Source organism: Orbicella faveolata, unplaced genomic scaffold (genome assembly GCF_042242905.1).
Source record: "Orbicella faveolata isolate gen_17 unplaced genomic scaffold, um_ofav_v1 contig_1, whole genome shotgun sequence".
NCBI lineage: Eukaryota > Metazoa > Cnidaria > Anthozoa > Scleractinia > Merulinidae > Orbicella > Orbicella faveolata.
In genome coordinates, this window is record NW_028301536.1 from 31042028 (window position 1) to 31068481 (window position 26454).

The following is a 26454-nucleotide window of genomic DNA, read 5'->3' on the forward strand; positions in this document are numbered from 1 at the left end:
TCTCCATAGAAGACATTTATTCCATTATAAACTATATAAAAGCATAAATTTGACAAAACTTATAAACTATTATATTAATTAAGGATAAAATCCTGCAAACGAGATTGAGGGAAAATTTCTTTAAAACGATCTGCAGGTACCAAATAACCTCTCTTACAGCAGTGGAAATCACATTGCTAAGTCTTCAAAACTTTAAAGATTCCGAGAAATTTGCTATTTACAAAGATAAAAATAGCTAACTTTGATCACCTTTAACTTGTCGAAATGCAAACACTGCTGACTGGAAATAACTTGAATTTTTATGCTATTACGCAATAAATAAATTTGAGGGATTTGGTAATACATTGCAGTAAATAAAAAATCACTATATCCCCAATTTCTCTAATGACAAAACTAAATGCCGAACACCGAGTACAATTATTCGCCACAATTTTTACCCTAACTAAAATGTGAACGCTCGTGTGCGGAAAGGTGGTCTTTCCTCTTGGCGGCATATCCACAAATGGCACACTGGAAGGGTTTTTCATCATTATGTCGGCTGTTCATGTGACGAAGAACGGATCTTTTCTGGGTAAACAAGGAGTGACAGATCTCGCACTTGAATCTCTTCTTGGACTTGGGCTTGACAAATTTTCCTGGACGTATTGATGACACTTCATCTTGTTTGTCGCATGTTACCTCGGGACAAGATACGTGTCGTTTTCGCAAAGATTTGAGATTGCTCTTGCTCTGTAAAGACCACAAAATGGTTCTCAACGGCTGTCTGGGCAATCTCTTGATATTGCACGAGGATTCGCCAGTGTACCCATGATGAATTTTGTCAACGTGTTTACTCCATTCGCTTTTTGTGCGGAGAGTTGTACAACAAATCTCACATTTGTATGGTTCACTGGTCGTTACAGCCACGGAAGGTCTAGTCTTAAGGCAGTTTCCAGCATCGGAACTACCATCTCGAAGGATGTTTCTTTGTGAAGGGGAAATATGTCGCCTTGTTGGGTCTCCATGAGAGTAACTGGACGCACTTTCGTTGCATACAGCATTGAACGAGTCTGACAACTCGGAAACCTTCATAGTCGGCAATGCCTTCGAATCCGTGACCCCTTGATCGGCTAAGGCTTGAGACCCAGAATGAACAAGGAAAAAGTGCTTGTATTGGAGACTGAACGTAGAGAATCTCTTGTCACAAAATTCGCACGGAAATGGTTTACTGCTAGTTACAGTTTGCCTATTGAAGGACCACATTCCCGCAGGGTCGCCAGATCCGAAGTTGACATCGTGCCTTCTGAATTTCTTGTTTTCAGGTTGACAATCTAAGTTTGATACGTCTTTCTTTCTTTTTACAGGAGTTGATGAAGATGCAATGCTTCGATCACTGCAAAACAACGGCATTGCTGCACTAGTCTTGTCAGTGGGAACTTGTGGTTTCAACTGGCAGACCTTGGAAAAGGCGTTGGTAACTCCAGTGTGTGCAAGCATAACGTGTCTGTAACGACTAGTAACTTGGAGGAATTGCTTAGGGCAATATTCGCACGGAAATGCCTTGTTCCTTGGATAGCACTTTTTTGCGTGCGGTCCATCTATACAAGCTCTTGATTTACCCTCGCGGTTATTTTCATCTTTACTCCATAGTGGCCTCTCGTGCAAAGTTTTGCTGATGAAAGTCTTATCCACATCAAGTTTGGGCCGCAAAGACGAAGGTGCAACTTGATTTCCATGCGATTTTATCTCATGTCTGCCACGGCAACCTCTACTAAGGAACTCTCTTCTAGAGTACCAGCATCTAAACCGATTACATTGGACGGTGTGTTTTGTCCCTCGTGTACCCGCTTTTATTCTAACCGTCTTGAATTTCACCCCTCTTGGCTGAGCATTAAGATTCCTGGCTACTCTGTGATCTTCACAATTCTGGAAAGCCTTTACGCTTACATTTGCTGCACAAGCTTGGGGAATAGAGCTGTTCTTCCTTTCAGACTGATTAACAAAGCGTGTGCATGAACCATGATAATTCGATCCAAATTCCTGTCCGTGTGCAATCATGATGTGCTTGTAAAGGCTATTAATTTTAGAAACGCCTTTTTGGCAGTATTGGCACTTGAACGCCCTTGCTGAGGCCAATAATTGACCATTTTTCTTCTGACGAAGGCAATGCATCTCGTCCTGAATAACACTACTGACAAACTCGTCTTCACACCCAGACCTGTTGTCATTTCCTTCGAGAGACAATTCTTTATTACAATGAATACAATAGACACATTTGTTGCCACTTCCGAATGCAAAGAATCGAGCTTTGCAACGACGGCACACTTCCAGTGCTCCCAGGGTCGTTCCACTGTTGGTGACCTCAGTGCCATCTTTTCCTTCCTGCTTGCAGTCTTGGTCAGGAGATTGATACCTCTTCTTCCTGGAGTGCTTTTTCGTGACATGTTTTTTCATACCACTTACACTCTGGAAGACCTTACTGCAGAACTGGCATTTCCAAGGAGCAATTTTTGCCGGTACTGACCACGACTGCGTTCTCTCGGTTACGTTGCTGTTGTCGATCTCGATGCCATCTTTCTCCTCTGGCTTGCACACTTTGTGAGATGCTTCAGACTTTATCCGACTGGAGTGTCTTTTCTTGACATGTTTTTGCATACAACTGACACTCTGGCATACCTTACTGCAGAACTGGCATTTCCAAGGAGCAAGTTTTACCCATTCTGACCACGACTGCGTTCTCTCGGTCGCTTTGCTGTTGTTGATCTCGATGTCATCTTTCTCCTCTGGCTTACACCCTTGGTGAGATACTTCAGACTTCCTTCTCTTGAGGTGTTTTTTCTTGACATGTTTTTCCACACCACTGACACTAGGGAATACCTTACTGCAGAACCGGCATTTCCAAGGAGCAATATTTAGCCATTCTGACCACGACTGCGTTCTCCCGGTTACTTTGCTGTTGGTGGTCTCGATGCCATCTTTCTCCTGTGGCTTACACCCTTGGCGAGAAGCTTCAGACTTCCTCCTCTTGGAGTGGTTTTTCTTGACATGTTTTTTCATGCCACTGACGCTCTGAAATACCTTACTACAGAACTCGCATTTCCAAGGGGCAATCGTATCTGCTTCTGAACACGTGTGTGTTCTCTCGGCCACTTTGCTGTTGGTCGTCTCGATGCCATCTTTGTCTTCTTTCTTGCACCCTTGTTGATCTTCAGACCTCTTCCTCTTGGCGTGTTTATTCTTGACATGCTTTTTCATAGCACTGCCATTCTGGAATACTTCACTACAGTACGGGCATTTCCAAAGTCCAACTTTGCTCTCCTCACTATGGTACTTTCGCATGTGTTTGTAGCGACCCTTACACGTCATGAATCGCTTATCACAATGCAGACAACAAATCTGTGGAACCCTTAACGCTTCACATTTCACTGGATCAGTCTCGGTCGATGAAGGGCACTTCTGGTCCTGCTTTACAGAGTCGTGTTTCAAAAAGTGTCTTAGTCGTCCCTGAACAGTTCGGAATCCTTCACCACAGCGTTGACATTTGTATGGCCGATCGTGCTGATTTCGTTTGTGTCGCAATAAATTTTGCTTAAACGAAAACCCTTTACGACAGAAAGGGCACGCAAAAGCGGTTTTTATTCCAGCATGCGAACGCTTGTGTTGAGACAAGGAACGTCTGGACTGGAATGACTCGCAGCAAACTTTACAAACACGAGGTTCCTGTGCATTTGCATCAACGACTTGTTTGGGTAAAGTAACCTGCATCTTACCAAACCGAGAGTGATGACTTTTATGCGATCTCAATGAATCTTTTGAGGTGAATTCTCTTGCACAAACATCGCATTTGAAGCGTTTATCTTCTGATAGAAATTTTGAAGATTTGGGTGATGGATTTGGCGGTGACGAATGATTAGAATGAGAAGTGTTTCGACTGTGGTGAGTCATGTGAGAGCGTAAAGATGTTTCCTTATGGAAAGATTCGTTGTAGACCTTACAATGGACAGCTGAACTTTCGACCCGTTTCACAGAAGACCAAGAGACACTTAGGGCATTTTCAGCACGGTGGCATTTATGCTGGCGCAGTGATTCTTTCGAATTGAATGGTTTGTCACAACGATCACCGGACATTTCTCGAACTCGTTTCTTTTTCCGAAAATGGCAACCTTTGTGGCAGTGCATCAACCGCAAAGAAGGGAACTCTTTACAGCAAACTCCACATGTGAACTGTCCATTCCTGGGTTGAGCCGTGTCCAGGCGTGGAGTTTCCTTATTTGGCGTTATGGATGAGACACCAAACGGATTCAGTAGTGCTCGATTTTTCTTCCTAAAGTGGGCAGCTCTGTGGCAATACATCAAGGACAAAGAAGAAAAAACTTTAGCACAGAATTCGCATCTAAACTTCTCACTACTGTATGCTGTATGATCTTGAGAAGAACTCTGGGAAATGTTGTATTTGCCGTCTAATGCTTGCATAGTTCTCGCGGACTCGGATTCCTGCGCGGTGGCACCTTCGTTCATCGATACCTTTCGGTAAATGTATGGACTTTCCTTATTTGACACTTTGGATGTCACACCAAGCGAAACCGGCAGGGTTGGATTTTTCTTCCTAAAGTGGGCAGCTCTGTGGCAATGCATCAAGGACAAAGAAGGAAAACCTTTGGTACAGAATTCACATCTAAACTCCACGCTGCTGTATACTGTTTGATCTTGCGAAGGTCTCTGAGATATGTTGTGTTTTCCATCTGATGCTTGCACAGTTCTCTTGGACTCGGAGTCCTGCGTCGTTGTACCTTCGTTCACCTTTGCCTTTTGGTAAACGCATGCGTGATTGAGTAGCTGACATTCTGGAAACGTAAAGTTACACTGACTGCATTTAACAGATTCAAGTGAGGATTGTTTGGAGTCATATTTTCTTGTTTCATGTTTCATGGCAATGTGTACAGCTAACTCACGTTTAGAAACACACACCTTTGCGCACTTTCTACACTTGATAATCTTAACCCGTGGGTGCTTTTCTCGAATGTGCCTTGCTAAGTTGAAAGAATAAGCAAAGGGAGCCTTACAAATCTGGCAAACATGGCAGGTCGAGTACTTTTTACCTCTTACTACCAATAAACCTTTTGTGGGAAAATTCTGCACAGAGTTTGAAGTTGTCTTCTGAGAAATCCCTCCTTTGTCAGACTTGCCTTCGCTCACGTTTTTGTTAACATGAATTCTCTTGTGATTAGATAAACCAATTCCAGACGTGAAACAAAGACCGCAATGCTGACACTTGTAGGGTTCTGCAAGGAAGGAAGGCTTATGCAAAGCTTCATGCCTAAGTAAATTCTCTTTCTTTCGAAAGAGCTTACCGCATGTTTTGCACGTACATGCATCAGCATTCCTGTGTAGCAACCGTTTCTTGTGCCGCCTCAGACATTTCCAGTCAGCAAACGCTTTGTCACATTCAGTACATTCAAACTTGCCATTGGAAAGACGTCTGTATGCGTGAACTGTCTTTTCATGGTGTCCAAGACTAATTGAATTGCTAAACACCATGCCACACATCTTGCAACTGCAAATTATATTGAAGTGCAGGCTATGGTGCCTATTTCTCGACGATGGATGGGAGAAGACTTTGCCACAAATCCGACATGCATAAGGCTTGAGGCCTTTATGGATGTTCTTGTGTCTTTGTAGACTTTGAGGTGTTTTAAAGCTTCTGTCGCAGTGGATGCACCGCCAGAGGTGGTGCTCGTTGTTTATTTGACAGCGGAACTTGTTGTGAGTGGCCAGGGAAGACGGTCCTGAACAGACCATGAAGCACTTTTGACACTGTATCGGTCCATCTGTATAAAAAGAAATATACAGGAAAAGTCTCATTTACAGCTACCGCTATTTTCTTTTTGTTGAGTTCTGAAATACAAAAATCGAAGCCAATCACATCATCAAAATAGTGGAACACATGCCTGCAATTTTGTCAGATTCATCTTTATTTAATATATCCAAATCGCAAGCGTATCTGTCTCCGTACCACACCAGGAGCTCCATGCCGGGCTCAATTGTCTTGTAGGCGCGATAGTAAATTTCACCTCGGAACTGGAAGGCTACAAGATTCTGCTCATCATCATTACGGGCACAGTTCACAAAACGTAGCCAATTACTGTTTTCCTCATCCCGAGCATCAACAACATGCGTGACACGTCCATTTTCAATTATCTGCAAATGAGAAGAGTTCACCTGAGACGCAGTAGAACTGTTTCACTGCTGGTTTACAAGTTTTATGCCGAGGCAAACGCAAAATTAAACTATGTTCACGCAAGCGACATGAATTCGATACACCTTTCTACAAAGGTGGATGTTCGGTTTGTGTTTGCGATGTTAACAAATCAAACAAACGCAAACCAAAATGCTAGAAAAGGGACAACCTGCGATTTTTTCCGACGCCTAGTTTTATTATGGTAAATATCCTCACATGTTCTTGCGTGTAAACCATACTTTATGGGTAGGAAAGATAACTACAACGCTGGCGGATTTTACTCCTTAGAACTGAATAACGACGACTTCGAGTTTTTATCTTGACTAGACCTAATATCTTACAAGTGACCCTACAACGTTAGACGGGAAAACAAGTTATAGCTTAGTGAGAAGTTTGATTCAGCCCTAAGTTTTTGATACCGAAGTTGCTAAGCAATATTACTCAGCGAACTTGTACTAATTATAAGGTTCTTTCTTACATCCCACATGTAGCTCTGATCCATGCTTGGAGTTACATCTGTCACGCCTATCTTTTGGCCCCAGTAAGGGCCAAAGACTACATCACTTTCAAATCTCTCTTTGGCAAAGATTCCCAATCCGGCATCTAAAACGAACAGGCACAATTTAATACCACTGAACAAACACTTGACTCTTTTGCATTCTTGACCACAACAAAACAACAAAATTTACGTTCTCACAGAATATTGCTTCAAGGTGGTCGATTGGCCAATCTTAACTTGCTTCCTGTCATAATATTACTATAGGAAACTGAGTTACGATTCAGATTTGCCACTCATAAGACTGGATATCTCCGGCTTTTCCCTGATTTTTCAGTTTACCACAAAAAATTCAAATTGTCAATTTCTTACTTTTCCTAGAATGTGGAAACTCTACAAGATGCTCTGCTAGTGTTTTTGACTGACCATCTATCTAGTTGTTAGCTATCAAGATGTTAGTTGAAGGAGTCGTGTCACAATACTTTTAGTTGTTGTCTGCGAGTCACAAAATTTGGTACCTTCAAAATGTAAGAGACCTCAAAATCATACTGTGCTACAACATGTAAGATAAACAAGCATCAAAAGGCAACAATTAAACAAAAATGCTGTGCGGTTGTTGTAGAATGGGGATGTTTACAAAGGATTGTGACTGAAAACCGTGAAGAAATTAGGCCAAACTTTTCAAGATGGACAAACCGTGACCTAGCTGTTATCAACAACTTTTGAAACAAATTGCGCTAGTAATCCAATCGAGATAATCAGATTTTACCCACCCGGTATACTTGAAGTCTTCAAATCCATGTTACTTGGAATAGTGGACCTTGCTTTCGTCAGTCCTTCTTTTACGAACACATCTGTGGGTTCCTTAACCCACTTCAAACTACCATGAACGGAACAATTACCAATGCGCAGTTTGTCACACTGACTGCAAACTAAACAAGACTCCCAATGTTAGTTTCAAGGTTTGGTCATGAAATGAGACAGATGCCCGACATTGAAAGGGCATGACTACAAAACCATGCAATCGGAAGTTGGCAATATTTAAAGGACTTGGTTGATAGATGATAAAGTTTGTCTCCAGCAACTTTTTCCATCCAAACCTTTTTATTTTAAAAAACTTTCAAAACGCCACAAAAATGTGCAGTATAAAGAAAATTATCTAAAGAATCAATGGTCTCAAAATGGACAGTCGCACAAGTCCATGCTTGACTAGTTTGTCATGCTCTTTCCATTTTTGGCATCAAGTTCGTTTCACAGCTAGTTTTAAACAGGTAAGGTCATGTGACAAAGTTATGCAATGATCTTAATACTCAGACCCTACAATATTTACCAGTGTAATCATGCAGAAAAGCTTTTAAAGATTGTGAATTTTATTTAAAAAAAAGAAACAGCTTAATTTCTCATCAAGATACATCAGGGTAAGTCTGCATGTACTTGCCGATATGACACAAAACTGTACAACATACAAGAGTCAAACAAAACAGATCAAGTTTTGTGTAAGAAAGAACAGTTTCCCTTACATATACAATATCGTTTTCCTGCGAAAGGACCTCATCAAAAACTGAATTGAATGCTTATGACAAATTTTGAAAAATAAAAGCGCTGAAAGACACCAGTCCAATTGTATCCCTAACAGGTACCACTTCTAATATCTTTGCTTGCTGAGATGTCAGTTGTTTCTTTTATTTGGAATGTACTCAAAGAGAGACGACTATCAAAACTTAAAATTGAAATCCCTAAGCAACACTAAAATACAATTTTCAGCTCCTAAAAAGTAGAGTGAGCATTGGCAAGTTCCCATACTAAGTGTGTTGTTTATGAATCTACTTACAAATATACTCATCCTCTTCCAGTTCTATTCTCTTGTTGATGCAATTTGTAGTAAATCTTAGTTTCTGAAAATACATTAATTTTACAGAGCAATTATGTGCATCATATACACATACAGTATTACACGTTCCATTAATAAATTTGCTGCCTTTGTTGAGAAAACTAGACACCCCATTTGTAACTTTGAGTCATTTTCCTCCCTTCTCAAAACCACCACTCCAAATTCTAATTCAACAACGGTGCAGGAACACATCTGACAAGTCCATGAGAGCTCCTCTGGTTTTCATGGGCCGATGAAAATCACATTACATTTTCCATAGTTTAGAAAAATTGTCTTTGTTTATGTCCATCTGAACTGCAGCAGTTCTTACCTCCAAAGGAATTGAAAATTCCTGAATTCTTGGTTCACATCTGGGTATACCAGCAGCAGCAGCATCAGAGGGTACAATCGGTTCTTCAAAGCCCTTAACAGAGAAATCATGAGAACATCCATTTACAGCAATTGAAAAAAATAAACAAATAATCAACAGTTCCGAAACCTGTCCTTAAAAACATGAAACCAGTTGTGATGTGCCAAGTTGTTCAAAGTAGCCCCAATGAACAAAACAGTGGGAGGGAGGGTTGTGCACAAGAGCCCTTTCCCAGCTGTATCAGTGTATACTACTGTAAACTTTGTGTAGTAGCAATGGTTTTATTAGGGTAGGGGAACGTGGAGGCCTTTTCTATCAATATCAACCACCAGTATTTCTCTGAAGCAGTACATGTGTATATCAGCATTCACGTACAAAAAACATGGCAGAAGACTGTCAGGCTAATTGAATAAACAAGATGCGACAACAAATGTCACCAGCTCCAGGTAGACCAGAAAGGGCTAAGCTTCCAAAAAACAGTGAAGTACGAGCATGAGGAATGAAAGCATTCCTTCCTGCCATTTTTGTGGCAGACAATGAGACCCAGGCTAAAGTTTTTGCTTGCATGTAACATCTGCTAAGCTTTGTTTTGAGAAATGTGCAGTCACAAATTGGCAAGTCATTTTGTTTAAATGACTAATAATTTGCACGGAAGTGAGAATGTTGACTAATAATTTGCACAGAAGTGAAAATGTTCTAGTGATAGTGTTTCAAGTGAAAATTTACCCACCAGTTTACCAAACATTTTTGTAAACTAAGAGATGAATTAATCTCATTTATTGCAACCCAGATAATCATTTAGAGAGAATCAAGTACATCCTTGAGGAGTGATCTAGATATGGCAAAGTTTAACAAAGTTAGGTTGGATGTTACCTCACAAGGGAAAGCATCAACAACTTTTCCCTCCTCATAAGAGGCAATGTCAATAACTCCTTCTTCTTCATTGTTGACTTCAGCTTTGACATCAGAAGTTGTGTTAGACCCCTAAGAATAAAATAAATTTGTGTTTAGTACCTTCTTGTTGCTTAATAAGTAATTGTATTCTGACCATTTGCCACAAGCATCACAGGGACAAAGAAACAATTATTATGGAAGACCAGCTAGTTACATGTAGAATTATACCCTGTACACCCCTCTCTCTCTCACACACACACACACAGTGAACAAACCAAGCCAGTGAATCTGTTTGGGCATCTTTCATGGAGAAATGAGAGGCCCATTTGGGCTTGAGGAAAGCCCCCAGGGCAGGAGAGAGGGTAAACAAAAAACTGAAACAATCAAATGAACAAGATGAAGTGGTTATATTACAACTGATTTCGACTAGATTTCGACTAGTGTCCCTGTGTTCCTTCAACCATTCTTCTTGGGTACAGTGTGACCCACGGTCGCTCAGAGCCAAAGATTTTGTTCGACCCTGAACCTGTGGGTTCCACCAGATTTTCGCCTCTTTGGCTTCTTCAAATATGAAAATGGGCAAGGAGTTTTCTTGCATTTTTGTCCTGACATAAAGAAAATTTGAAAAGAATGAAAGCTAACTTGCGATGAAACAACCAGATTGAGAACAGCTCACGTGCACAAATGAAATATCACACTGCAATTCGCATTACACGTGACAACTGGCAGTGAACAGACTTAATCATGGTTCTTGACGCCATCTTGATGGCTAGGCAAAGCGGTTAGAAGTTACAGTGTTTGTATGGGAATTCGATGGCAAATAACTTTTTGTAAAATGGAATTTTACACAATTTGTGAATAGCAATGTTAAACTAATAGGTGGAAGATTGTATTCACCAAGTTTGAAGGATGTAGCTTGGCTAGAAGATGCTCAGTTCATTTCTCTTATTTTCCATACATCTGTCTGTAAAATTTGGCTGGGTAGGCAGACATGTAGAGGGGGTATGCAAGAAAAAAATTACAGACAAATGTTACCTCACATGAGACAACATCAACTTCTTCTTCCTCACAAGAGACAATGTCAATAACTCCTTCCTCTTCACTGTTGACTTCAGCCCTGACATCAAAACTTGCATAAGAGTCCTGACAATAGAATGAATTTGTGTTGCTTAGTAAATTACTGTATTTTGAACACACTGATGGCCTGATTTCAAGTCTATGATCTTCCAAAAACTGGTTGGATGCTCTCAACTGCTGACCTACAGGAGACTTGTGTTGAGCTGCTAGGCCATTTACAAGGTTCATATACAGGATTCTTGTTAAGTTTTCATTCAGGCAGTTAGAAAGAAGAAATAGCAGGTAACATTGTTACCTGCCCCACCTGCCGGGGGTGTGGGGACTCTGCCCCAGTGGGGGTCTCCTGGGTTTTCAGTGCATCCAAGGATCTTTCCACATGTCTCAAGGCACTCTTTTTCATATAATGTTAAAGGAAGTATTAACCATTTTTATACCAAGCTGGCAGAGGCCGTTTTCGAGACATGACAAGATGGATTACTTCAACACATCCTTTATTTTCAATGCAATGATGTCTTCTAGATTTCTCAACTTAGGGTTAGTGACTAGAAGGAGTGACTAGAAGGAGAACAGCAAGATTTTCCAAAACCTTCAACACAATGGGTATTCACTTTTGAACAAACAAGCATCCATCATAAATTTGATAAATACTCCAGTGAAATAGGTAGTAACTTTTACTCAAACAGCTGGTAAAATGAACTGGTTACAGACTCTTAACAAGAACCCTGATGCGTGATATACATTGTTACATACATCCAGCATACTACAAGGAACAGTAACAGCCAGTGAGAAAAGTGTGATGATATATACAAAGCAGGGCTCCAAACGAACTCCAGCTTGCCCTTTGGACCGGTAGCTGTCAAATTTTGCTTGCCTTGGGTGAGGCTTAGTTTGCTCTTTATTGATTTAGTTGACCAATGACATACCTGAGCCCTTGCCCATTGGGCAAATGAGAATCTAAAGTTACTTGCCCCAGACGACAGGATGGCACTTATTTTGTGCCTCGCAAAGGTGGTAAATCTTTCGCTTATTCATACTTACTATAATAGCCGTGAGCTATGATGTTGAGAACAAGAGGCGATATATACATATCTTATTAGATGTTTTGGTGTGTAGTATCGCTGTATATTTTTACGAGTTGTGCCGTATTTTGACGAGCCCATAGGGCTCGTCAAAATACAAACAACAAGTAAAAACATACAGCGATACATGCATGTGCTGCATGGAGCTTTGTCAAGATTTCCTTCTGTAGTACAGTGGGGATAATGATGCGGTGGCTTTTCATGGCCGTACCATCTTCTACAGCAAGTTCATTGCAAAAGGGCTAATAAGGTTTTAAGGGCACTGGGACTTGCTGGATGGTTGACGGCCAACCAGAGTGGATCAGTTCCTTAAGTGCGTTGAGCTCTGGGTCCGACGCGGTTTGTCCTCTAATTCTCTGCAGAATGCTGTTACTGAATTGAGGGTGGATGTCGTGCACTTGAACATTCATCCCAGGGATGGCTTCTTTTTCTTCTGGTGATAACCTGGAGAGTGCATCCACAATTTCAATGCTTTTGCCTTGTTGGTAGCGGATGACAAGGTCATATGGTTGCAGTCTCAGTAGCATTCTCTGAAGATGCAGGGGTGCGGCTGTCAAGTGTTTTAGGTGTATATTCTCAAGGGGCTTGTGGTCAGTATTGACAGTGAAACTGTGACCAAATAGGTAAGTGTGAGACTTCTCACACCTGTACACCACAGCAAGTAGTTCTTGTTCAATGTTTGTATATCTTGTTTCCACATGAATGAGTGCTTTGCTCGCAAAAGCAACAGGCATGTGTTGTCTTGTCTGAGTGCTCTGCCTAGGCCTTTCAGCAAAGTGTCAACTTTTAACATGATCTCCTTCTTTGGATCAAAGTAGGTTAAACTAACGTCACTACTGACAGAGTCTTTGCTGTAGGCATCTTGCAGTGCTGGGCTCTAATCAAATTGGTGGCTTTCCTTTAGGAGCTCTTGAAGTGGGGCTGTTAGAGAGCTTAAATTTGGGATGAAGGGACCCATGTAGATTGCCAGACCTAAGAAGGTCTGCAGTTCTTGGCGGATAGTTGGAGCTGACATTTGTTTCAGTGTTGAGATTTTGTTTCGATCAGGCTGGAGCCCACCTTGGCTACAGACAACACCATAAAATCTGATTTTCTCCTGCTTCACATAGCATTTATCAGGGTGCAGTTTCAGGCCTGTATCTTGGCATTATCTTAGCATACCATGCATGCTGTGGTCATGTTCCTCACTAGTTTGTCCAAAAACTACGATGTCGTCTGTAATTCCTGCCACTACTCCACAGCCCTCAAATGTTTGGTCAATTTTGGGCTGAAAGATGTCTTATGATATTTTCAGCCCAAAGTGCATGCGGTTGAATCTGTATCTGCAGGGTCTCAACCTCCCATTTTGTTTCTGTCAGTAGACTAGACTGTTAACCCAGGGTGGGGGTTCACCTTTCTTAAGTTTTGTGATGCAATTCTTGGCAGTATCATCTAATTCACTTTTGATGTCATGCACGATGGAGGGTGAATCACTGGTGGAATATTGGGGTCGACTGCGATGTGGTATTCTCCTTGAAACTTCCTGACAATATTAAAACACTCAGGGTATTGTGTAATCAGATCCTGCTTGTCTCTTATCAGGATGGTTTCCTTGGCTTGCTCAGGAGTCTTGTCCTTTAGGCATCCATTAATGCTGGTTGGGGATGTTGTGTCTGTATAGCAAAATTGAACTGTAGCAGATTCAGGTCAGTGGAGGTTGGCAGGCCAATGATTGTGGGACCTGGTATGTCAGTGATGCAAAAGGGTGCGAGTGTGCTCTCTTTCCCATAGTTGTAGGGTATAGTGACTTTGCCACTTGCGAGCCTCCGTAGACAGTGGGCACAACATTCAAGGACAACTATGCATTGGGTTTGAGTTTATCATTGTTGTTTACTTGATCTGGGTACATCTCACAGTAAAGCCTCATGGGTAGTATGTTGCACTGGGCACCAATGTCAAGCTTGGCTCTCAGTGTGGTCTTCCTGTTATTGCTCTGCGCCAGGTTTACTTGAATGGATACAAATACTTCATCTCGACTAGACTCTGGTGTCCCATGTGTTAAATTTGCTACAGTGCCTGATTAAAAAACAATAGATTCGAAGGATGTCTGAGCTGCAGAATCTTCCCAATCTTTGATGACGTGAATCCATTGTCTGATGCGTTGAGGGTGACCACAGTTCCCACAATCCCCTGGGAGGCTTGAAAGATGGAGATGGCTGATTTGGTGGAGGGTGTGCTAAGTATATGGACCCATCTGCAGTTTCAGCTGCCATGGCTGTGAGCTGGGCTTGAGAGGATGCATGTGACCTTGCAATCTCTAAAATTTCATCCAGCACGAGCTTGGCTCCCTTTGAGATTAACTTTTCTCTGACTTTGAGTGAGTTTGTTTTGAAAACTATTCAGTCTCTCATCATTTCTTCTGGGTCTTTGAAATCGGGATCTTGGGCTAGAATCCATAATGCCATGATGAATTTCTCTGCCATTTCTGACGAGTCTTGGACTGGACTGTGTAATTTGAACCTGGTGAAAACAGGATTTGCTTTGGGACTTACGTGACTCTCAGAACGTTCGTAGTATGTTCCTAATTTCCTATGTTCATCATCGTGTTGTGGATATCCCTTCCTTTCTGACCAACCCAGATGAGCAAATAGCTGCATTTTTCCTCTTCTGTTCTGAATTTCAGAGGTCCTGTAAACATCAGCTCGACTGCTTGAAACGCCACCAGTTTTCTTTCGGGTTGTCGCCTTTCCACTACATAACCGGGCATTTGATGATGCTTAACACCATGTTTCCGAGGTTTTTGGTTTACTTCTGACACCATGTAATAGCCACAGGCTATTATGTCAAGAACAGGAGGCGATATGTCAAGACAGGAGGTAACATAGCTTTTTATTTGCTTTAATATCTAAACAACAAGGGGAGAACTACATACAAAAGAACGCAAGGCACAATGGTTCACATGCTGTTTGCGTCACCAGAAGTGCATTCGAAGTACACAGGGTTCTCCCTTGTTTTCAGTACAACAGGTAAAAGAGCATTTTAAACCGGTAAAGCAATCAGGTGAATCGCAGCCTTGTTTATTAGGTCTGCTCTGTACATTACATGAAATGAAAATTTGCCCCATTCTTGTCTTTCCAAGACAGGTGTGTCATTCTTGAGTTGCAAAGCCACTTCATCGCCGATGTTGTCGTTTCCTAATAAAAACATTTTCTTTGAAAAGACCTCCATCTAATATGCCTTACAGTTTACTAATTTTACACCTTTGGCTGTAGATGTGAAATGAAATCAAACAGCACTTTCATCTTTAAGTGTTTTATTCTTTGTCTTAATTCTCTTGCCCTAAAGTCACAGAAAACTTCCAGGGTATCCTCGCTGTGCTTACATGAAGTGTCACTACAAAATCAGCGGTTGTCTCTCAAAACCAAATGAAATCGCTGCATATTCATTTTCATTCACGTTCTGGAAGGGTTTTATTGTCAAGGATTCTCTCAAAACGTCGTCTGAAAATAGATTTCAAACACTTTTGACCTGAATGTGGAGCATTTCGTGACGAAGATGAAGTTTTCGATCACCACACGTGAATGTTGGTCAATTTAGCAACACCAGTTTTCTAAAGCCGATAGTTAGGTGGGGAGTTCATGGAACTGATTTCCCCACATTGCTTGCAAATCAAATACTTGTAACGTCTAAAATTACTTTATTTGTAACTGTTTCCATTCGTGACTTCTTGCCATTGCTGATGGAGAGAAATGAGAACAATGTTCATAGTCGCTTCATCGTGAAACTGAACGTAAACAACTATTGATGCATGTGTGAAGAAATGACATCTGCCACGATGGAATGGTGGCAGAAAGCCCGCCAAAAATTTGCGGATCTTGCCTCGAAGTTCGAAAGCCACAGATACTACTTACAAACCATAGCCTGCACAGTTTATCTTTTAATCTGTTTATTTATTTATTCTTTTACAAGGATAATATACCGATTGTGTCGGTGAAACAACTATATATTTTTTTTCTTTTACCTGTTGAATTTTCAAGAATTCCAAGGGATTTTAGGTGGTAGTGAGTGGTGCTACAGGCTGTAAATTTTACCGGTTACCGCCTGAAAAGGAGAACGCTGAGTACATATCATCACACTTACACAACGTAAAAATTTCATTCACCCCCTTATTTTACTACTTCAAAATTTTGATACCTTTTTCTTGACACCTTACAGTATTACAATATTTACAAACTATGAACTGAGTATTTAGCAGTTCTGTCAATATTTGTATGTACACTGTGCAATAACATAAACTGATGAGGGGTACCTCACAAGAGAGTGTGTCTCTAAGTACTTCCACTTCAGTATTCACTTGACCTTTGGCATCACACGTTGTTTTTTGATCCTGTGAATTAGAAATATAGAAAAGAAATTTGAGGACCAAGCTGGAAGGGGGGTTGGCAGTACAAATAAAGAATTCTAGAGATATACATTAGATGATATTAAATGGTGGTGCAAAGATATGGACTTAAGTTTCAAGTGGTAAAAAGAAGTATAGGAATAAAAATATTGCTTTTAACATGAGAAAATAAAATTTATATCTTCCTGCCATCAAGCAGTTTTCTTTTTACAATATAGACAAACTGACTGTTTGCACAAACACTTGTGAAAAAGTGGGAAATAATGTCATCACTGTCCTCACCACTGACGGTATAAAAGATGTGCAACTTGAGTCTCAGATGTAGTTTCACATGAATTTTAGAAATGGTGTATTTTCCAGCAAAATGCTTATTTCCATAACTTTAATAAAATATAGTACTTGTTGCATTATTATTGCACATGGCAGCTGGCACACACACTGGTGATCACCTGTTAATTTCAGCTCATCAAAATTAATGCTCTTGCATGATTAAACCAGCATAAAAGGTCAGTCAAAGGATATCAACCCTCTCTGTATGGCAATTTGTGTCTGCAAGTCCACATTGTTAAAACTTTGTGATCTTCTGTATATTGATTTGAAAACTTTGTATCCTCTTACAGGAATTGCCCGCTGGTTATTTCATTGATTTTTATTTTTACCCATAATTGCATTTTTTAGTGTCAAACACATTATTTTGTTTTCATGTGCCTAGCAATGTCACATATCTGCTTTTTTTGTCCAAATTTATAATCAGAGTTGAACAATTCACCCACATTTACAGCCAATGTGCCACCTGGCAGCTGACAAGATGTTACCTCACAAGGGACAATGTCAACATTTGTTATGTCTTCCTCTTCGCTGTTTGCTTCATGTTTGATATCAGAATTTGCCTCAGCATCCTGAAAGTTAAATAAAGAGTGGGCACTAATTTTATTTGTTGCCTGGTTTAACACAAATTCATGGTTCAATGTTTACTTAAGTTTTCTTGATATGTATTCAGCTTAACAGTAGAATGATATGAGACTGCGGCTTAAGGCACTTTGTTAAAAATACAGAACAAACTGTAACATCAACTGAAATGTCACCTCACAAAAAACCATGTCAAGACTCTTTTCATCTTCACTGTCCACTTGAGGTTCTACATCAGAACTTGTCTCAGAGTCCTGGCATTTTCACAAAAATAGCTACATAAGTATGTAAAGCTTTCTGATTCTTCATACATTACTACAGTCATACATAATATTATATTACAATAAATTAATCACCAGCCAGTTGGGAAGGGAGGAAGATTAAAAAATGGTCAAGCACACCATGCAAAGAAAGTCTAATCCAATAGTCTGGGCCAGTGATCTTTGTTTACAAGATGAGCATGAAGGAAATTAAGTCAGAAAGTAATACATCATTTTAAAAAGGCTAGTGAGAGAGTCTTTTGGACAAGTACATCATAGGTATTAAGAGCTTGCCAGAGGGGCAGGCCTGAAAATTGGTTTCCACTGCATTCTGCAAGGTTTGAATTTCTTTCACTCTGTTGGCTTTTACAAACACATCTTCTAAAAAGAGTGCTCTCAAGCTACATATATTTTCTAACTTCATACATGTAGTTCTTGTTATTATTACTACACATACATGCAGAGTTCTAATGGTAATAAAAAAAAGTTTACCTGAAATTGGGACATATGATGGTCAAAAAAAAAAAAAATTAAAAGTTCCTCATAGCATATTAAATGAGACTTCTAATTTAGTACAGTAAACCCTACAGTTAGGCTTAAAAAGTTGCTCATCAAAGATTATCACTGCATCTCCATGGCAACTCACATTCCCAACTGTGAGGACTTTTCAAGAACACCACTGAGATCAAAGGATTATACAAGACTGTAATAAGTGAACCCATAATATATTACTAACCTCAAAGGGTACTGGCCCATGTTCTTTCTCAAACAGATATTGAAATTTTGGTAGAAGGTCTGGTTCTGTCAGTAGTTGTACTATCTGTACAGGCATCTGCAATATAGTTTAAATAAACAAAGAACTTTTGAACTTTAATTTTCTTTTCTTTACTTATGCAGAGTTACAAGGTAAAGGGTATAGGTTAGGATAGAGACAGTTAAAGACAGTAGGTTTAGAGTTTTTTGAGTTATGAAGGATATTTTCAAGCCTGGCTGGGGTTGTCTTTTTTATAAAAACACTCTACTGTCATTACCGTCTCTAACCTAACCCAAAAATTTTATAGAATACCATACCAGTCAGTGAGGCAAAACATAATACTTGTTGCAGTCTTGGTCATTATTTGTACTACTGTTTTATTTTCCTATCTTTGGATGATAATGTATGCAAAAAATGATACTAGCAGTAATCAAAGATTATGAGTGTGTTTGTCGCCTTCACTTAAATCATGATAAATAGCAGTGATGAAACTTAAATTGTCAATTTTTGTGTTTTTTTCCGCGATTTGCAAAAAAAAAAAAATCCCCCCAAAAAATTCTCGCAAAAATTTACTCCCCTGGCGAAAGTATACAAAGAAACATCACAAGTAGAATCTTGTTGCTGCCATTTATTTAAAGTCTCTTTCCCTCAGAAACAAAACAATGAAATGACAAACAAAACGTTCAGAAATAAAAGGTTAACAGGAAAGGATCACCTAAAGGTACTCCATTGAAAAGAGCATCTACAATTCCACACAAGAACAAAATGTAACTGTGATAGAGTAGACTGTTCACAGCCTCTCTATTCACACACGCGAAAGAAAAAGCGAGCAAGGTGAGCACGAAGCAAGCAGGGGTGGGGGGTGGGGTCTGTGAGCAAAGTGAGCAAGAAGAATAGAGAGTGTAGACATCTTTGGAAAAAAAAGGACTTATTAGGCTCCTCCCCCTGTTATCGCCTTGTTACTAACAGCTCCGCCCCTTGACCATTTCATTAAATCGGACCAATACAGTCTGAGCCATAAATTGCTTGTTTAATTGATTACAAGTATCAGTTTGCAAACAACACATACATGCATTCGGGTGTCATCTCAGATGACTTCAACTCCAAAAAAAAAGTTGCTTAAAAGGGGAGAAAGCCGAAATCAAACGGTCTTTCTGATTTTTGTAGGATAAGCGCTTGTTCTTTCGCTATTCACCTTGGGAATTTTGGCAAGACAACTTACATATCTATGGATAATCTTTTTCTAAAGGTGTTACATGGTGTGGCACTCGTAAACTACAATGAGCATGACAAAATTGTTAAGTGGAGAATCTTCGTTCTAGAACACGTTTTGGAATTTTGCATCCAAAAAGTCTTCTGCTGTCTTCCAAAAACAAGCTTGTATTTCGCTTCTCCAATAAGGAGAGGCATGTCATCCTTTGTTGACAAAACGATGGAAGGAATCCAAAGCTCTTCAGTCTCTTCTACTTATGCTTTCAAGATGCTTTTGAGTGGTGAAAATATGAGAACAACATTCGCACCATTTGCATTTCTTTTGCTGTTGCGTAGAGTTGATGATATATCGGACTTTCCGCAAAGCCGGTCTGCAAAAATTGCAACATCTTTCAACCAAAGAAGACTAACAGCAGCCTCTTTCTGCTCATCTTTGAGCAAAGAAATGTTATAATTTCTCTTAACAGGATTCTATATTTTTTAAAAACAACCCCTCCATTATGAATCACAGCACATGTCATTGATGACAACTACTGCAAGCCGCATAATGCACCTGGATGCAATCATGATCGGCCATTGTCAAGGCGATGACACTCTTGTCACCTTTCAACCAATGGGAATTTTACATTTCTGGAAAAATGGGGAATTCACTTTTTTTCCAAAGATATCTACAGCCCCTCTCCCCATCCCCTACCCAGTCAAGTCTTCAGTTTTGCGCTGGTGTCCAGTTGTCTCAGATTCAATCTACATGTTCAACGATCGAATAAAACTACAAGAAAATAGAGGGCTGTGAGCAGTCTCGTGATAGACTTCATCAAACTATGACATAGATGTCGATTCCTTTTTTCACAAACTTAGCTCGAAAGACTTGAAATCTCAATGTCAAATTCAGAACGCCTTAATGGTTTTCAAGTCTTTAAACTGTCTTGTTCTGGAATATCTCACGTCTAAATTTATAAAGCGAAATGAATCAAGCTATTCTCTGAGGGACTCGGTAAACAAACTTGTTGTCCCCTTTCCAAGAACTAACTACATGAAAAATACTTTTAGTTACAGCGGCGCTACCCTTTGGAACAGCTTACCCTGTAACATTAGAGAGTCAGGTTCATTGGACAAATTTAAACGCCTTCTCTACCATAATTTTTAAACACGGCATTCATGGAAACCAGGATTTTTCTTAAGTGGCATATTAATGTAAGTTACTATAATGTTAGGATTTGGATTTTTAGTCATTATTACATAATTTTTTCTACCTGATGTTTTTACCGTGTATAAAAAATGATTAAAGATTAAAGATTAAAGTGTGACACCAATAACTTGATTACTGTTTTACTTCTCTACAAGTTGTTTCACGAGTTGGTCGAATGCAGTTGAAAAAAAAGGAAAAATGATATAATTTCAATTAAACACGAATTCCTGAAGATCGCAAAAATTAGTACCCAGCAAGAAAATAGCCAGTCTTCTTCTGTCGCAAAAGTTAGTTCCCACAAAATACAAAATATTGCCTATTCGTAAAAATAGACTCCTACAAAAATCAGCGCCACAGTGTTCCTAAATTCAATATCTTCCTGTGAACAACCAAAGTTTTACAGACAGATATAACAGGGATCCATATTGGCTTTTTTCTCCAAGTCATCAGCCAGGCAAGTATGCCAGATGACATTCTTGCCCTGGCAAAATTTTACTTGCCCATTCACATACCATTCGATGCACTTTGGTGTGGATAAAATTTGGCAGGACAACATCTTAGTTTCATATATAATCAAAGTGCTGATCAAAGGAATTACCCTTCTTGTTGAGAATTAGAAAAGAAGAAGAAATCTTTTATCAAAGAAATTTTGATCAGCAAGGCTGAAGATGTCCGTAGCAAACGGTTTTGGGTTCCTTTATTTCTGAATGACAGTAACATCACGGTACTGGAAACGATAGTTACCATGAAATCCTAGGGGTTGCAAAAGAACAGCACATAAATGGAAAGTCTACTTTATTATTTTTTTCATGTTACCAGTCTCCCAGTACATCATGTCCGTAGTTGCGGCTGTTGGCAGACACAGAAATACCAGGTACAAGTGAAAACCAAGCCCTCTTTGACTGCCAAGAAGGCTGAAAGGAAAGCTTTTGCTCTTCCTGCTCATATTTAGCTTGTTTTTTCTTAACATTACTAAACACCATATTCTGAACAAAACAACCAAAACAGCTGATGCGCTTGCACCACATCAAACATGTTTTCGCGGATGCAGATGCAGTAGAGAGCATCAGCGGTTGGCAAAATGAAAATTGAGCCTGTAATGATTTCATTCATCCCGTCACTGAAGTTGGCCGATCAAAATGACGCTTTTATCCTGAAAGAAAGCTGCAAATCTTTCTGTTTCCTACAAGTTCCAAATGGATAACAAGTGGTCAGAATCCATACCATACCACGGGCGGCATCTTGGAATTCCGAGGGAGAGGGGTTTTCTAGGACTGGAATTCTAAGGCATAGGGGGTAACGCAGTTTGGAAATCCAAACTCATTGGGGGGCGGGGTTTCAGCTCTGAATTTCCAGAGGGGGAAGACAGGCAAAAGCTTCGTTTGAAATCGCTGATCTGATAACTTTTCCAGTTTGTAAATCATCAGGCACGAACCGACCGCTGAAGCAGGATAAAGATTGATCTGATAGGTGCTAGTGACCATGTGGATTGTGCGGCGAGCTCCACATCAAAGAGGCCTTAAAGTTGACGAATTAGTCGATAGATTAATAAAATATAACACAAGTCTGTGTTTCTTTCCAATCTCAAATTGTTGATCCGTGAGAAATACTCGCACCAGTCTCTCGTTTCCAAATGGAACGCCTGACAGATTTGTAGGTTGCATTACTAGTGGTCAGCAGTTCCTCAATGAACACAATTTTCAATATGGCGCGAGATGGCACATCATGAACTTCACTTTTGTCTTCCACTGGTATCATTATGAACTACTCTCCTGAAAATATGAAGCTAATGAACTGAAAACAGAAAGTTTTACTTGGTGGCAAGCAACTTAAAGATAAGACTTAGACGGGAAAGCTACGGTGTACTTTATTAAACATTAACAAACTTGAGTTGCTTGTTTGCTTGACCAAAAATTGTGAGTAGAATTTTCTTGGAGGGGGAAAAAAAGCGCAAGTTTCCTGTTCAGTGGAAGTTTTAGGCAGTCGAATGGGAATTCCAAAGGGTCTGAAAAAAAATTGAAAATTCCAGAGGGGAGGAGGGTTTAACGATTTTGGAATTCGGAGGGCATGGGGGGATAGAGCATTTTGGAATTTCCGCCCATGGTAGGGTATGGATATTTCCTGGAATCACCCAATGCAGGAAACCGATAACAAAATTTAAGACACAGGGCTCGACACTAACGGTGGCCAACTAGCCACAGACTAGTAGAAATTTAGTTTTGGCTGGTAGGTTTTCAATTTCCCCTAGCCACTTTGGCTAGTAAACAAAATTAAATTGGCCAAACTAACAAACACTTTTCTCGGAAACAAGGTCAGAATTTCATTGTGGACGTACATGCACCATGTTACTGGGTACGTGGTGTCCAGCACGTATGCAAATTTAAGTTTGTCTACTTTTTGCTGTGTGGTACATTACATGTGAATGGGTAATTGAATATGTTATGTTGAAGGAAATATTGGTAAACAACAAGACAGATTTTTCTGAAGCACACATCGATGTCCTTTTTTGTTATGAAATTAGCAGCACAAAACAAGAGCTTCCTGACAAGATCATGTGCAAAATCATGTGGAAATCAACATTTAAATCAGCGGCTTTCAGCAGTCGAATTTTGCTAATGGCAATTTGCAGTATCGTTCAGATAGTTGTTTTGCTTTTGAAACATTTCTACAGGTCCTACGGTGCCTGTCTTTGAAGAACTCTCAACAGTTTTTACAATGATGTCTCATGGTCTCGATGTTTTTCCAAGTAAGTCTCAAAGAAAAACAGTCATAAAAGTCTTTTCGGGAAAATCCCTGGATTTTCCTGTCTTTGTGAACTGTCACCCTGAGAGAGTTGATGTGATGAAACACTTCAGAGAGTCGCTTGCGCTGGGCTTACAAGCGTTGCTAGTAATTCTGCTGTTATTGGACCCAGTCAACATCGATGCTTGGCTAGTAAAAGAAAATTTTGGCTAGTAACATCTAAATTGTCACTAGCCAGTAGGCTAGTAATTTCAAAAGTTAGTGTCGAGCCTTGAAGACATTTTTTTTTCTGGTAGAGGCAAACTAAACTCGTCCAGCGGAAGACTTTCTGTATTGTTTTGATTGTCTCTGCGATTTTTTTGTCATCACAGACGACCGGACGACGGCGAATATGGATCCCTGGACATAATATAATGACAAAGTCAAATATTTTGCTGTGGATTATTTGATTTCCTTGCTTTATGGTTAGCAAGTAGATGTCCCCTCTAAAAACTTTGATTTGATGACACGTTGCATGACTGTGCCAGTTTTGGTAAACTCACAAGTTTAATAGAACTAACACATTTTTCTTTGCCTTCAAAATTCATGGTAAACATCTCGTTTTCACATTTACTGGCGTTTAAGCATAAATACTAAATTGTGAAAGTATAATTTTGTTACTGTATTCTAACCTGGAAGCATGAATATTAGCTAAGATTTGCACTAGCATGTCGGTTTACCGACAAACAAACTCTGGGCGATTGGCAACTGATTTGAATATTTCCACTGATGAATAAAGATTGGCAACATTTAGCTTAGTTCAGGCTTACTCTTATAGATCTTGGCTTCAGAGCACTTTTCCACTTTTCCAGTCTGTATCGGGACTGCATTCTCTTTTTTGTCAAATGTAATCATAGTGAAAAATTTGAATGCAACCCAGTTCATACAACACTTCAAAACCTTGAAACAACTAAAGTAGCCAGAAAAGAGAAGAATGACATAGCAAATGAACACGAAAACGAGGCCCAAAGCTACTGAAAAAACTTAGAGGGGTGGCCAATTTGCAGTCTTCAAAAAAAAAAATCAAATTTTCCCAGCTGCAGACAGACCTAAAGGAAATTAGGATGCATTCTTTTGGTTCAAGTCTGAATCTGTCAGGTGAATTATTTTTCAATGATTTGGACACTTACGATGGAGAGCAATTCCATTGAAGGTCCCCCTCTAATCAGTGTTTAATTTGCAGGTACTTTTTTTTACAGACAATGTCTATTTGTGAAAGTCAAGAAGACTAGAACACAAATTACTTAATCTGGGATCCACGGCCCCTGGGCAGAGGGGTTTGGGGAATCCATATAAAAGGGACAGGGGTGTTTGTTGTACCCTTTTAGGCATTAAAAGAGTGGATTTGGTCTCTCTTAGGGTGTTTGGCCTCAAAAAATCTCACAGCAAGAGCTTTTGCGGTACCTTTTAGGGCATTAAGCCAGAAAATGATGGTGTCAGTTAATGTGTTGCTTTGAATTGGTACCTCTTAGGGGTGAAACAAATTTCAAGTTACGCCCATGTGCCCACTAAACAGTGTCTTGGTACCTTTTAGGGGTTCTTTTCAATATTTCGGATGAGCACCCTCATCCTTTGTATATGGGAGTCCCCCCCCCCCCTAGGGTCCAGGTTTCAAACCAATAGGTCAGTACTTCTCCTAAACTTTTAGAAACTCTGTCTTAATTTCAATTAAAAACAAAAAGATGAACAGTAGGCAGTCCACAATCTGGGGTATTAATTCACCTAGTGTTTGTTTGTTCTTGCTCCATAACCTGTCACTATATTCCACAAACCACCAATACTTCCCGGAGACTAATGAGTCCACTCATAAGAATAGCTAGATTATGGCCTAATTAGCCTGATAGAGTGCAACACAAAGTATAATTTTATACGTACAGTACTTCACTTGCATTCATATTTTCTAAAATATTATGCTCAATGCAAAGGTTTCTTCCTTTTTCTTCATTTCACCATTATTTTCTTTTGTAAATTGTCACAACTGCTATAGCCTTGCAACAAAACAGTGTGAATCAATGACTAATGAGCTTTCCTTATTCAACTGCATGCTAATTAAGTTTGAGTGAAAACAGTTGTCTTGCCCTCTATAACCTTTGTTTTGTACCAAATATAACGTAAGAAATCTTCTCTGAGAGCTGCCAACGATGAATTTAACGCGACACCAGTACATGAACTTGAGTACAAGCTTTCGCAAGCTCGTTCATGTAACACAAGATGTTTATATTAATTACAACCAAGCGAACACAAATTTCTCACTCCATTGATGATCTGCCAAATTGTACGTCTAAATCGCCGTCTCTAGTTTTAATGCTGAAAGAACTTATACTTGCATGGAAAAACTATCGAAAATTACGCTAATTTATAGTCAATCGAGTTTGAAGTGACATGCAGCTTGCGAGCTTCAAATCCTCGAAAACCATGTGAGTTTCGATTGCCGTCACATCTCTGAAGAAATTTACGACCTTACCCATCCCTATAGTATACTTAGCATACCAGAAAGAATTCAAATATGTATCTGAGCTAGAAAACGTAGAAGAGATCCCCAATAAAAAGAGAAAAGCTCACCTCAGTAAGAGCATAGGCCATTGTTCGGTGACAGTCCAGCACACTGAATGAATATGGCGCGAAAATCGCGCGCTTACCACGAATTCCCAGCATGCATCATCTCCCGCGTACACAGGGCCCGTCACGTGTCACTGAGAGCTTACACCACGTACTACCCTGATGGTGAGTTGAAACCAATACGGCCAAATTTTCATGGCCCGATGTGACCGTGAGGTCTTTACGGAAAAATCTCAGACCGAGACTATGGCGTAATGACCGAGCGCGTTATAGCGAGGTCAATACGACAAGGCCGAGGTTTGAGATTTAGCTCTTATTAACTGAGCTTAGTCGGTCTGTAGGGGAGAATCTTGACCGAGGTCGTGAGTACAGACCGAGGTCAAGATTCTCCCATACAGACCGACTA

General features: G+C 40.0%; 1 protein-coding gene across 1 annotated transcript; it reads right to left on the reverse strand.

The window, feature by feature from the left end:
• Positions 1-26159, reverse strand: LOC110053537 (uncharacterized). Its single transcript, XM_020759779.2, has 13 exons — positions 26052-26159; positions 18290-18385; positions 17470-17547; positions 17200-17283; positions 16292-16369; positions 10883-10990; positions 9827-9937; positions 8915-9007; positions 8545-8608; positions 7487-7645; positions 6696-6820; positions 5928-6177; positions 1-5807 (listed from the first exon to the last, which is right to left on the reverse strand). Exons 1-13 carry the CDS (start codon positions 26142-26144, stop codon positions 439-441), a joined length of 6708 nt encoding a protein of 2235 aa, XP_020615438.2. The 5' UTR covers positions 26145-26159; the 3' UTR covers positions 1-438.
• Between the last annotated feature and the right edge of the window lie 295 nt (positions 26160-26454).